The 12,928-nt window shown below is 44.9% G+C and overlaps 1 protein-coding gene across 1 annotated transcript in view; it reads left to right on the top strand.

Annotated features, from left to right (window-relative positions):
• The window catches only part of TBX15 (T-box transcription factor 15), a 96,668-nt gene that overhangs the window by 75,139 nt on the left and 8,601 nt on the right, over nucleotides 1-12,928 (top strand). Inside the window, exon 7 of the mRNA XM_083719104.1 lies at nucleotides 2,930-3,027. Coding sequence (XP_083575230.1) covers nucleotides 2,930-3,027 — 98 coding nt within the window. The remainder of the gene's footprint in view (nucleotides 1-2,929; nucleotides 3,028-12,928) is intronic.

Genomic DNA, 12,928 nt, shown 5'->3' with positions numbered 1-12,928 from the left:
AATCTTTGACAGATTGCTCTCATGGCCACTTTGCCTTGGGGAGATGCTACTTTCCATCAGAGAAGGTTTGGCGTTCCCAAATTAGAAGCGAAACTTTTAGATATGCAGTTGCTTTCTGACAACTGAGATTGGTGATGTACGCTGGGGGTGGGGAAAGCTTTTCAGATCAGCTAGGTGGGGTGGAAAATGTAGCAAGATATTCCAGATGCCAAGGAATGGGCTTCTTGCAAGAACACTCAGAAGACAGCAAAAACACAGATGCGGTGGGGGTGGCGGGCCATATGGAAAGAGTTACTGAAACAAAGAGATACGTGGAACATCTTTTCCCATTTTGGGGGAACAATGGGGTCATTTAATATATTACCTATTAATAAAATGTAATGGCACTAAAAAAAACCTAAAAACCCCAAAGAAAATCAAACAAGAGACAGTAAATTCTGAAGACCTATTAAAGAGGCTAGGTTTTTAAAAATGAAATGGAGCCTATACAGTTTCCCTCTTTCTCCTTCCAGTCCATCATTAATGACAGAAAGAAAAATGAGAGTTTGTGATTGAACAGACAAGATTAGTCCGCAATAGGACTTGGGGGAGGGCAGAGAATAGGAAACCTGAGCTGACAGGCAGGCAGTCCGCTTGGACCAGGTCATGCATGAGAGCTTCAGTCTTGGTTAGGAATTCAAATCTGCAACCATTTCATCAAAGTCTGATATCATCTTGTAAAACTAGTTCTCCATGTGGTAGCAGACCATTTGGCAGGGTAGAGCCATGGAGCCATCTTCCTGAGACCGGTGCCCCTGGAGCTTGCCAAGGTGGGGCAGCAGTGAGGTCTGGGCTGAGTGGAAGCACCCAATTGGTTCTGCTGGTGCATCTGTTGTTGTTTAGTTGTTTCTGACTCTTCGTGAGCCCATGGACCAGAGCACGCCAGGCCCTCCTGTCTTCCACTGCCTCCCGCAGTTTGGTCAGACTCATGTTTGTAGCTTTGAGAACACTGTCCCACCATCTCGTCCTCTGTTGTCCCCTTCTTCTTGTTCCCTCCATCTTTCCCAACATCAGGGTCTTTTCCAGGGAGTCTTCTCTTCTCATGAGGTGGCCAAAGTCTTGGAGTCTCAGCTTCAGGATCTGTCCTTCCAGTGAGCACTCAGGGCTGATTTCCTTCATAATGGAGAGGTTTGATCTTCTTGCAGTCCATGGGACTCTCAAGAGTCTCCTCCAGCACCAGAATTCAAAAGCATCCATTCTTCGGCGATCAGCCTTCTTGATGGTCCAGCTCTCACTTCCATACATCACTACTGGGAAAACCATAGCTTTAACTATATGGACCTTTGTTGGCAAGGTGATGTCTCTGCTTTTCAAGATGCTGTCTAGGTTTGTTATTGCTTTTCTCCCAAGTAGCAGGAGTCTTTTAAACATGAATACCTGAGGTTAACTTTAAAGTACCCTTAGTGGTAGGGTCTGAAGTGAGTTGTCAAAAAGAGGAGCATTTCTGGATCAGGCCCATCTAGTCCAGCATCCTGTTTTCACAGTGGACATCCAATTGCTCACAAATAGGTTCTGAGCACAACTGAAAATCCCTTTCTGGAATTTCCAGAAACATTACTGTCTCCAACAGAGGAGACGTTTCAGTCCAACATTCCCCGACCTTGTGCTCTTGTCCAAATGTTTTCTTGGACTACATTATATCTGTATGCTTATTCCCTTGCTATAGTTAAGGTTTGGAAATCTGAAGTAAGCCCTGGATCTGAAGCAAAGTGGAGTTTGTTTCAAGTGATCCGAAGTGAAGAGGCCCCTTATCCGAAGGAGGTTCTTAAGCCATATTTCCTCCACACTGCTAATAAACATTATTCCTGGTTTTCAAATGTGTGAAGCAGCTCTTTTTAAAGTTTCTTTCTGGACTGTGTTAGCGTTAACAATGCAAGTTCACATTGTTGTGTCAACTTGAGCCTTGTGCGACTCCTGTGGATTTCACATGAACCAGAAAGGTTTGGGGTTTTTTGTGGTGCTGTAGCCTGTGCTGTTGTGAAACTGCAAGGTGGAAACATCTTCTGTTCTTACACTCAGCAGCTTAGCAGCTAATAAACACTGTACAGCAACTTCTCATCTCTGAAACTTGCTATTACAATACAGAGTTTTGCCAGGCGCTATATATTTTAAACATCCAGACTTCCGGGGTGACTTTGGAAAGTCAACTGAGCAATGGCATGCATGTTCAGGAAACCTTTTTAGCTGCAGCAACACAAGCTCCCGTAAGAGTCTCTAGGGACCCAAGGGCTGCAGAAATGGAACATGAGCAGGTTCTCAAATTTAATGAGCCATAAGAAAGTAGGCCAGCGATAGGAAATAAAACAAAGAGGGAAGAGCGAGTAATGGAGGAAGGTTAACTGGTCTCCTCTGATTCCTCCTCACTACTCTTGCTGTTTCTTTCCCCAGTTCTCCTTTAGCTTTGCGGACAATAATGAAGGCTGTCAAGCCAACTCTGAGTTTGGACTCCAGCTCTGCTACAGGCCTTGAATGTGGCCTCCGTCTCATCACATTCTGCCTCACTTTCTGCATGGACTGTTTAATTTTTATTTATTCATGTCCCTTCCAGAGGTTTTCCCAGTTCAGAGTCTGAGGCACAGCTTGGAAAGATCAGTTTTCCTGATCAAAGAGGCAGTGCCAAATTAATCACTAAAGCCGCTTCTCACAAAGGAGTGGATGATTTAGAAGCCAACAGGAAAATATGAAGGGGAAAACCTGTATCGTTAAAAACAGGGGTGATATTAAAAATAAAATAAAAAAGCACAGGTGTGCATAATATAGCAATTCAGAAAGTTTCTGTTGACAGAGAGAACAATAAAGCTGAAATAATCTCATTTATTAAAGTGGCTATACCTACTCACTGACATTTCTCTGTCTCTCTTGTCTCTCTCCCTCTGTTTTCATTTCACAGAACTGGCCTGGAGGCCATTATGGAAACATATGCATTCTGGAGGCCTCCCGTGCGCACACTCACCTTTGAAGATTTCACCACCATGCAAAAACAGCAAGGTGAGCCATTTTATAATGGGCACCAGAATGGTGGCAACGAAGCAACTGCAGAGCTGCTCTAATGGGCATATGGTATCCAGCTGAATCCCTGATAGTCCAGGGACTCTTGACAGCCGTGCAGAGATATAAACCAGAAAAAGTTCAGCTACTAGTTTCAGAAACAGGGGAGGTTTCATAACAGGGGCACTTTATAGCCATTGCAAAGCCCTCTGTATGGGTAGTTCATATTTGGTCTAACACCCCTACTGTACGGGAGAGAGCAGCACATGTGCTTTGAGTTTGGAAGATCTCAAGCTGAACCTCCCACTTAAGTAAGCAAGATTTCAGACAAAAGGCCTAGGAAAGGCCTCTTTGCCTGAAAACTTGGGAGAATTGCAGCTAGTTGGAGTAGAACAGGGCTGGGGGAATCTGGATCCCTCCAGATGTTGTTGGACCCCAACACCATTTTGTTGTTGGCGTCCATCTGTCTTGAGAGACAATGGAGTGCTCCTCAAAGGGTGAAGACAAATTGAAGTGGCCTCCCCACTGCCTGGGCAGTGTGTATGGGCTGCCCAGTTGACAAGACCTCCCTCTCGGCCTCACTGATGTGGTCCAAAGGAAAGCAGAGCAATGCGCTTGGCACCAGCTTGGCCGCAGTAGTTTCTGGAAGGAGGCGGACAAGGTGCCTTCCAGCCGTCCTGGGGACTCCCCTCTGGATTTGTGTAGGGTTTACTCCTTAGCCTTTTCTTCTCCAGAAGATATCCGACAAGGTAGCAGAGGTTCAGGGTCCTTCTTCTCGATGGGGTACCTTCCCAGGTTGACGAGCCCCATCTGCCCCCCATTTCCCTCTACAACATGTGCAGAAACTGCCTTCTTGACCATTGAGTCCACTATTGGTTTCATCCGCTCAATCCACCAGAGCCCGTCTTCACATGCAGGGGGAAGTCCCTAACTCTCTGAGGGGTTGAGCCCCATTGGCTACCCTCACCTGGTTTATCCAGCCAGTTGAAGCCATTTCCCGGGCCCCTGTCAAATGCCGACAGCTTTTAAGAGCCACAGGTGAGAGCTGAGTGCAGGTAGGGACCAAAGGTGGGCAAGCTACCCTAGAAGGAGCATGACATATCTCCCATCAGATACTACTCCTCCCCTAGCACCCCATACATGGGAGTTCTAGCTTGACAATATCTGGAGGGCCATAGGTTCCCTATCCCTGGAACAGACAATGCTAGGCTGCAGGAGCCCGTGGTCTGAATCAATATACGGTTTCTTCCTGATAGAGAAAGAGGATGTCTACTTAAATGAACTTAAATGAAAGGTGTCTGGTCGACGTAATGGTGGTGGTGGGAATGTCAATGCATTTTCAGTTCAGCATTGGGTTTTCTTGTACATGGCTGATTTCTTGCTCTCTTCCGCCTTCCTTATTTCTTCCCTTGTTCATCTGCCAGTTGAGACGAAGCTCCTCGTTTGTAAGTTTACTGTTCCCGCACTGCTTCCCTGCTGCTTTTTCCATCTCCTTGTCCCTGCCAAGGAACATGGAGCCCTGATAGACGATCCCTGCCTTTAGCAAAGGCCAGGGCTGAAATAAACCTCCGCTGTTATTTTTTCCTGGGAAAAGTGGCAACATTTCCAGTGTGCTTGTCACAATATCCCCACTGTGGTTTGCATTCTCCCAGGCAACTATGCCCAAGGGTGGTCTTTTGAGGGATCACCAGGAGGTTCTGCCCCAGAGCCAAGGATTGCCTCCTGGGCGGTGACCAATAAAGGAGGAGGAGCTGTACTGTTTTGCTGCCTTCTCTTGTCAATAAATATAAGGCTCATTTATGCCATAAACTTCTGTCAGTTCCATACCAGCCTAATTACAGTGGTACCTCGCAAGATGAATGCCTCGTAAGACGAAAAACTTGCAAGACGAAAGAGTTTTTCGTTTTTTGAGTTGCTTCGCAAGACGAAATTCCCTATGGGCTTGCTTCGCAAGACATCTTGCAAGTTTGTTTCCTTTTTCTTAAAACCGTTAATACCCAGGGTGCATTGCTTGAAGAGGTGCAGTTGTGACTTGACTTCGAGGAGCAACTCATAGCACGCGGTGTGGTAGCCTTTTTTGAAGTTTTTGAAGACTTTTTTTGAGGTTTTTGAATCCGTGCTTCGCAAGACGAAAAATTCGCAAGACGAAAAAACTCGCAGAACGAATTAATTTCGTCTTGCGAGGTACCACTGTATCATGGTTTCCCTTGAAGAAATCCTAGAAATGGCAGTTTGGTGGAGGTGTTAAGAATTCTCTAGAAGAGAGCCACGGCTCCTTGTATGGAACTAAACCTCTCAGAGTTGGTTGAGATAAAAGATTATGCCCTGCCTTTCTGCCCTGCGGGGCAGCTTACAATCACACAAAAACCATTAGCAAAAAAACAAAGTGAAAGATAAAACCAATAAGCAGCATAAACATCAGCAACCAAAGTCGAACAGTGGCAGTAAACCTAATGGAAACCATGCTTTTAAAAAAACAACAACCCGCTCTCTTGTGCTAAATTTCATTGGAAAAATTTACTGGGAGAGAAGGAATGGCTATTAAACCACTTGGAACTCCCTGCCTATTGATAACAAGCAGGCACCTTCACTGTATGCGTTTTTGGCACCTGCTAAAAACATTATTGTTTAGGCATCCTACCCAGGTGCGCGTGGCGCTGTGGGTTAAACCACAGAGCCTAGGGCTTGCTGATCAGAAGGTCGCGGTTCGAATCCCCGCGACGGGATGAGCTCCCGTTGCTCGGTCCCTGCTCCTGCCAACCTGGCAGTTCAAAAGCACAAAGTGCAAGTAGATAAACAGGTACCGCTCCGGCGGGAAGGTAAACAGCGTTTCCATGTGCTGCTCTGGTTTGCCAGAAGCGGCTTAGTCATGCCGGCCACATGACCCGGAAGCTGTACGCCGGCTCCCTTGGCCAGCAAAGCGAGATGAGTGCTGCAACCCCAGAGTCAGTCACAACTGGACCTAATGGTTAGGGGTCCCTTTACCTTTACCTTACCCAGGTGCTTAAAAAGTTGAGGTACCGGTAATTTTAATCTCTTTAAGTATTTTTTTTTTTTTACTTTTGTGTGTTTTAAAGTACCCTTGTAAATTGTTCTTATTTTCTTGTTTTATCTTTTTGTAAACTGCTTTGAAATATTATTTTTTTTAAAAAATAAAATAAAGCAGTGTATAGATTTTATGAAATAAATAAGTAGAATAGCTAGTCCCCCACTTCATCCATAGTGACTGAACTGTGAGGGTTGGGTGGGCAAAGGGGACCATTACATTTTGTGACCTCTTCTTAGCTCCTGTGTTCGAAGGCTATTGGAGGCTGAGGGTGATTCACGATTTGGATAAAATTGGGAGGAGTCAGCAAGTGCTTCTTAGGTTCATTAAGGCCCATGGCCCCCAATGTCCTGATATAATTTAACTACTGCTTCCTCAGTCCACAGTTTATTTAAATGTATGAGAAGGAAACTTCTGTACTGTATCATTCTGTTTGGTCAGATTTGTGACCTATCCAGTGCTCCCCCACCCTAAAAAATGTTTAGGGGGACTCTCATTTTGACCCAAGAAAACCTCCATTTTATCATTCAAGTGGGGGGAAATAAATACAGTAAATGGACAAAAGTGCAAAGATTCACAAAATGTTTAGGGGTAGGCGTCCCCCTGCACATCCCCCCCCCGAAAAAAGCACTGCACCTATCCAATTTTCAGAGGTATTTCCTGGGTGCTGCTGAAAATTCTCTCTCACCCAGTCCAAAGCTCTTTCAAGAATTTAACACCAAACCCAAAAACATACCATCTGTGTTGCTGATTATGTTCCATTAATGCTACATACAAAGACCTCAGGGACCATGGATTTTAGTGATTTGCCCCTGTTATGTACTGAGCTGAATCCTAGAACAATAGGATCCAGAATGCAGCAGTTTGATTGGTCCGCAGGAGCCACCCAATCCAGCTCCAGGTGGAAGTGAATCAGCAACCTGATTGGCCTGCAGGAGCAGCCAATCAGGCTTCTGGAGGAAGTGAATCCACAACCTGATTGGCCTACAGGAGCAGCCCGTAATTAGCCAATTACACGTGGCCCATCGGGTAAATAATGTATATATAGCAGATGTTTTGGGGGAAGTTTCATTCATTGCTACTACGAGCTGAATAAAGAGCATGAAATTCCAACTCAACTCCAAGTATATTTCAACCGCCTAGGACTGGAATATCTGTTCTGTTTGATTGATACCCTTGGTCAAAATGTTGTAAGTAAATAGTACTTTCTACAACTTACATGTGTGGCCAGGCTAATAGCAGTCCTTTTTTTTTCCTTTTTCCTTTTTCTAAAGGGGTGGTGGTGTCAATATAGAACTTTATAATGGCATGGGAGTAAAAAGTTGACACCCCTCCTCAATATATTTGCTCTGATCAAATTCAGAATGCCCCATAGCTGTTTTTAAAATAAAATGTTGGGAGATCAGATCACATATCTCCCTCATCCCATCTATCTACTATAAGACTCTGAAAGGTAGCCCTGTGCCTAAAGGCTTTGACTCAGAGCCTGGGGCATGTTTTAGCGGCACATTTGTATGTGAGCATCCTTGGATTATCAGGCCAAGTGTGGCATTTTCTGCTCCAGTGATTAGATGGACCACTAGGCCTTGACTCCATAGCTGCACTGATAACCTTCTGCCCCAGTGGCTATCAAATGACATGTTCATATCAGCCGCAGCAACTGCTGACACAGTCAAGTAATATAAGGAAAGGAAAATATTTCATGTATTTTTAGCTTCTTTAAATGCAATTTGGCAGCTGAAAAACCAGGAAGCAAGCCAAGACCATGTGACCGGTTAGCTCCCTGCGGACTTACTACCAACTGTTGCCTTGGCTGCTCATTCAGGATGGCATCAACTAAAATTTGTCCCTCGTTCAGAACCCATTTGCCAAAGTCATAAATGACTTTACACCTACAGCTTTTATGGTCTTCATTTTATGTGCAGCTTTCCGAAGAGACCCTGAAGAATAGCTAAGCTCAAGCAAAACGGGAAGTTTTAAAGGCATAAGGATTTGACACCCTGGAAGAGACAGGCAGTTTTGCATTTTTCCAGCTATATAAAACATTGACGCGGGTGGCGCTGTGGGTTAAACCACAGAGCCTAGGACTTGTCGATCAGAAGGTCGGCGGTTCAAATCCCCGCAACGGGGTGAGCTCCCGTTGCTCGGGCTCTGCTCCTGCCAACCTAGCAGTTTGAAAGCACGTCAAAGTGCAAGTAGATAAATAGGTACCACTCTGGCGGGAAGGTAAACGGCATTTCCGTGTGTTGCTCTGGTTTGCCAGAAGCAGCTTAGTCATGCTGGCCACATGACCTGGAAGCTGTACGCCGGCTCCCTCGGCCAGTAAAGCGAGATGAGTGCCACAGCCCCAGAGTCGGTCACGACTGGACCTAGTGGTCAGGGGTCCCTTTACCTTTACCTAAAACACTGAACCCAGTAGAACCAACAGCTAAGAGCAATTTAATAATGCTGCCTATGCTAGCCCACGTTGCTAGCCCTGGAAACAACCATCTGAATCTTATAAGGAACCGACTGAAGACCTGTGGCCCATTGCTAAACAACTAGAATCTGGCTCAACACAATGTTTGTCCCCTGGACTCCTGCTCATGTGTGGAAGATTATGTTCTTTGTGACTAACTTCCTTACGATTCAGCTGGACTTTTATGACCACCGTGCAAAACATGAACTCAGTGCTTTCTGAGTTGCTGAACAAGAGAGGTTCAGGGCTGATCTGTGGACTCGCCAGCATTTTACAGGCTCTTTGACATATATAAATTATTATTATTAATTACATTTATATACCTCCCTTCACCCAAGGATCACAGGACAGTTTACAATATGAAGACACAAAAATGCATAACATGGTAGCAAACAAAAACAATAGCCCTCCCCCAGTTTAACAGGCCATTTAAAAAAATAAAATGTGTTTCATTGGTTTTCAGTTACAAATGGTTGTTTAATCAGCCAAAAGCCTGGGAGAAGAGGAACATTTTTGCCTGGTGCCCAAATATATGTAATGAAGGCACCAGAGAGCCTTTCTGGGGAGAGCATTCCACAAGCAGGGGCCACAGCAGAAAAGGCCCGATCTCATGTTGTCACTCTCCAGACCTCTTGCAGAGGAGGCACACTTAAGGCCTGGGGTGATGATCACAGGGTCCAGGTCAGCGTATGGGGACAGGTTGTCCAAAGTAATCCCTACAAATAGCTTGTAAATAATTGTTGTTTTCCATTTATGTCACTTTCCTTTAGGAGAATTAGGTCAGAATGTCAAAACTGATTTCAATAAACAAAAACAAGCAAGCTGCTGCCCAAAAAATAAATAAATGAGATTAACACAATATTCCTTCCTTCCTTCCTTCCTTCCTTCCTTCCTTCCTTCCTTCCTTCCTTCCTTCCTTCCTTCCTCTGTGCTTTTTACATAACTGAAAGTCCCAGTCCACTAAGATCTCAGTCATTATAAATGTTTTGTCCAGTTGGCTTCTTTCTTTTTAGAGGGGTTTAGGAGGACATTAGCAGGATTATGCCGTGAAACAGTGTGAGAAGCACCGCCCAGACGACAGATTTCGGCACGTCCGTTTCACTAAGAAATTCTCCTGCGCAAGCCTTTATTTATTTTTTATTGTCTATATTTTTCTCATCTTCTCGAAGCGCTCAGAGTGGCAGACAAAGTAATTGTAAGATTCAGCAAACAGTTTCTTGAAACAGTAAGAAACACAACTTCCACTTTAAAAGCAACAACTGTGAAACTCCTAAAGCCTATTACTGTAGCAGCAAAGCGTAAGAAATGATACGTATTAAAACGGGCTACAGTAAAGCTATTTGTGTTACACAGTAGAAAGTCCCTTTGGTGGAAGAGATTCCAGGATCAGTTCTAGGAGGATCTCAAAACGTCACTGCTGTTACTTCACAGGGATTGCTGCTCCTGTCCATCCATGTTTTTGTAGTTACCTGCAAACACAGGTAACTACAAAAGGGCTGAAAATTAATGCTAGGCCTACTCAGATTATACCCACTGAAATTAGCGACCATGACTAAATTAGGTCTACTAATTTCAATAGGTTTTCTCTGAGTAAAAGTTAGCTCCACCCACAATATATGTGTCCCCTTACTCAGATCTGTTACTGGGGGTGGGGGTGGGGGTGGGGGAGAGAGCTAAAAATCTGAAAACTTCCCTGGCTATATTAACAGACATTTTGAAAGGCATTCTAATATCTTCTCTGAAGGCAAAATGGGGAGAAAATGTGGGCAGTGATTGACCGAGGACAGATGCCAGAATATAGGTTTTTCCTCAGGATGAATAAGAGTTGGACTGAATGCAGGCTTAGTCCCAGTGCATGGCCCTGGTGCCTAAATTTTTGGGTGTCCAGCTCCTTCATGGGGAATTTTGTGGGTGCCTGGGCAGCCAGGGCCCCAGGGAGTTGGCACCTATGACTGAGTGCATCTGTTGTGGCCCATATACTGTGGAGCCAAAAGGGGCGCGGGTGCCGCTGTGGTCTAAACCACTGAGCCTCTTGGGCTTGCCGATCAGCAGGTTGGCAGTGCAAATCCCTGTGACAGAGTGAGCTCCCGTTGCTCTGTCCCAGCTCCTGCCAACCTAGCAGTTCGAAAGCATGCCAGTGCAAGTAGATAAATAGGTACCACTGCAGTGGGAAGGTAAACGGCATTTCCGTGCGCTCTGGTTTCCATCACGGTGTTTCGTTGTGCCAGAAGTAGTTTAGTCATGCTGGCCACATAACCCGGAAAGTTGTCAGTGGACAAACACTGGCTCCCTCAGCCTGAAAGCGAGATGAGCCCCACAACCCCATAGTCGCCTTTGACTAAACTTAACCATCCAGGGGCCCTTTACCTTTACCTTTACCTTACTGTGGAACCCCACCCTGCAGAGCACTGCAGAGGATTCTGGACATTCTTGGATTTTCCAGAGCAAGGCCAAAATTTATTGGACCTCACAGTTTCTCTGTGTGAAATAAGAATGTGACTTATGTAGAACGTATCTAATCATCTCCAGTGGCTGCACATAGGAAGGGAAGGATGATGGTGGTGAACCAGTGACATGTGGGTATAGCTTGTCCCTCATTATTATTTTTAAAAATGATTTTATTGTTCACACTTTTTGAAACAAAGAGATAAATTTGGGACAACCAGGGAATTTGATAATAGATTAAATGTCGTTGCAGCAGGGGACTAAATCAGAACCAAGTAATACTTAGTATTTCTAAGCCCTAAGCACAACCAGAACCTTGTTTCTAAGATGCCAATCTGCCTACCCTATGACTACAGGAGAGGACTATTTTCAGAGGGGTTCCATTTCAGCCCCGTTCCGCCCCCTGTTCTGCTCCCATTCTGTCTTCTTCCCGGTCAAAAAGGACCTCCACATTGGCGATTGCTCTTCAGTTGGACGTGTCTAAATATTGCTGCTTGTACTAAAATGGATTGTAAAATCAGCTCCTTGATGATATTCTCATTATGGCATCCCTAAAAACCTTCCAAGGAATGCTGAGGTTCCCTGAGCAATGGTTTTAACTTGTGTACAACAGCACATCGTGTTCTGTGTGTGACTGCTTGTTTGATTTTTAAAGGCTTGCTCATCAATAACATTACTGAGCAAGTAAGTGGCATTTCGCCAGACCAGGACATCGTGACTTTCTCCTAAGAAAACTGTCATCTCTCTGGCCGAAAGAGATCAGGAAAATGACAGGTGTAGAATCCTGTTTGTTTTACAGAAAAAGAAGCATCTAGCTGGTTTAAACCAATAAAAAAAAAAGCAGCCAAAATAATAGAGATACACTTCAAAACATAAGGGCTCTGGAAGAGCTGAACTCTTTATGAATGACGTCACCGACACTGAGCTTGGGACGAAGCAGGTTTGAGATTAATTAAATGCACATGGCAATGAGATGTTATGGACTGGAGAGAGCCAAAAAACTATTAAACACTTTAAATGTTTTGGGGGTATTTTTGAAACCAAGTTGAATCCGATCCAGATTCTCATTATTAAAAATATTTGGCTCTGCTTCTTGACTTTAATGAAGAACGTTTAGGGAGGGAGAAGAGTTCCAGTAACTCTGTACTATGTCATTTTCCAAGAGTGCAGAAGCTGTTGCTGGCTCCTAGACACAATTCTTTTTCTCAAACAAGACAGATAGGAGATGCTAACAATGGCTCTGTGGGCAAAGGGTTTGCCAAAACTCATTAACCCCAGCCCCAGCCTTACAAATTTGTAGCAACTAGTTTAGAATCCTTCACTTTGAAGCACAAACGATTGAGAATAATTACTTGTTGTTGTTTAGTGGTTTAGTCGTGTCCACCTCTTCGTGACTCCCTGGACCAGAGCACGCCAGGCCCTCCTGTCTTCCACTGCCTCCCACAGTTTGGTCAAACTCATGCTGCTAGCTTCGAGAACACTATCCAACCACCTCGTCCTCTGTCGTCCCCTTCTCCTTGGGTCCTCCTCCATCTTTCCCAACATCAGGGTCTTTTCCAGGGAGTCTTCTCTTCTCATGAGGTGGCCAAAGTCTTGGAGCCTCAGCTTCAGGATCCGTCCTTCCAGTGAGCACTCACGGGTGGTTTCCTTAAGAATGGATTGGTTTGATCTTCTTGCAGTCCATGGGACTCTCAAGAGTCTCCTCCAGCACAAGAATTCAAAAGCATCAATTGTTCGGCAATCAGCCTTCTTTATGGTCCAGCTTTCACAAACGACTGAGAAAAGTTACTATCCTCAGGTAATTCTCAGCTTGTGACAAGCAGGTTTAGTTCTCCAGTGCTGTGGCATCCATGAGTGCATTGAGCCCTTTTCACACTGCGATGGGAGTAGGACCAAGACACTGGGTAGTTTTGCCTCCAGCAGGGAATCTTCATCTCTCCCATCTGTATCCT

Source organism: Podarcis gaigeae, assembly GCF_964106915.1.
Source record: "Podarcis gaigeae genome assembly, chromosome: 17".
Lineage (NCBI taxonomy): Eukaryota > Metazoa > Chordata > Lepidosauria > Squamata > Lacertidae > Podarcis > Podarcis gaigeae.
The sequence above is the reverse complement of the archived record's forward strand: the minus strand, read 5'-3'. Positions and strand labels throughout refer to the sequence as shown.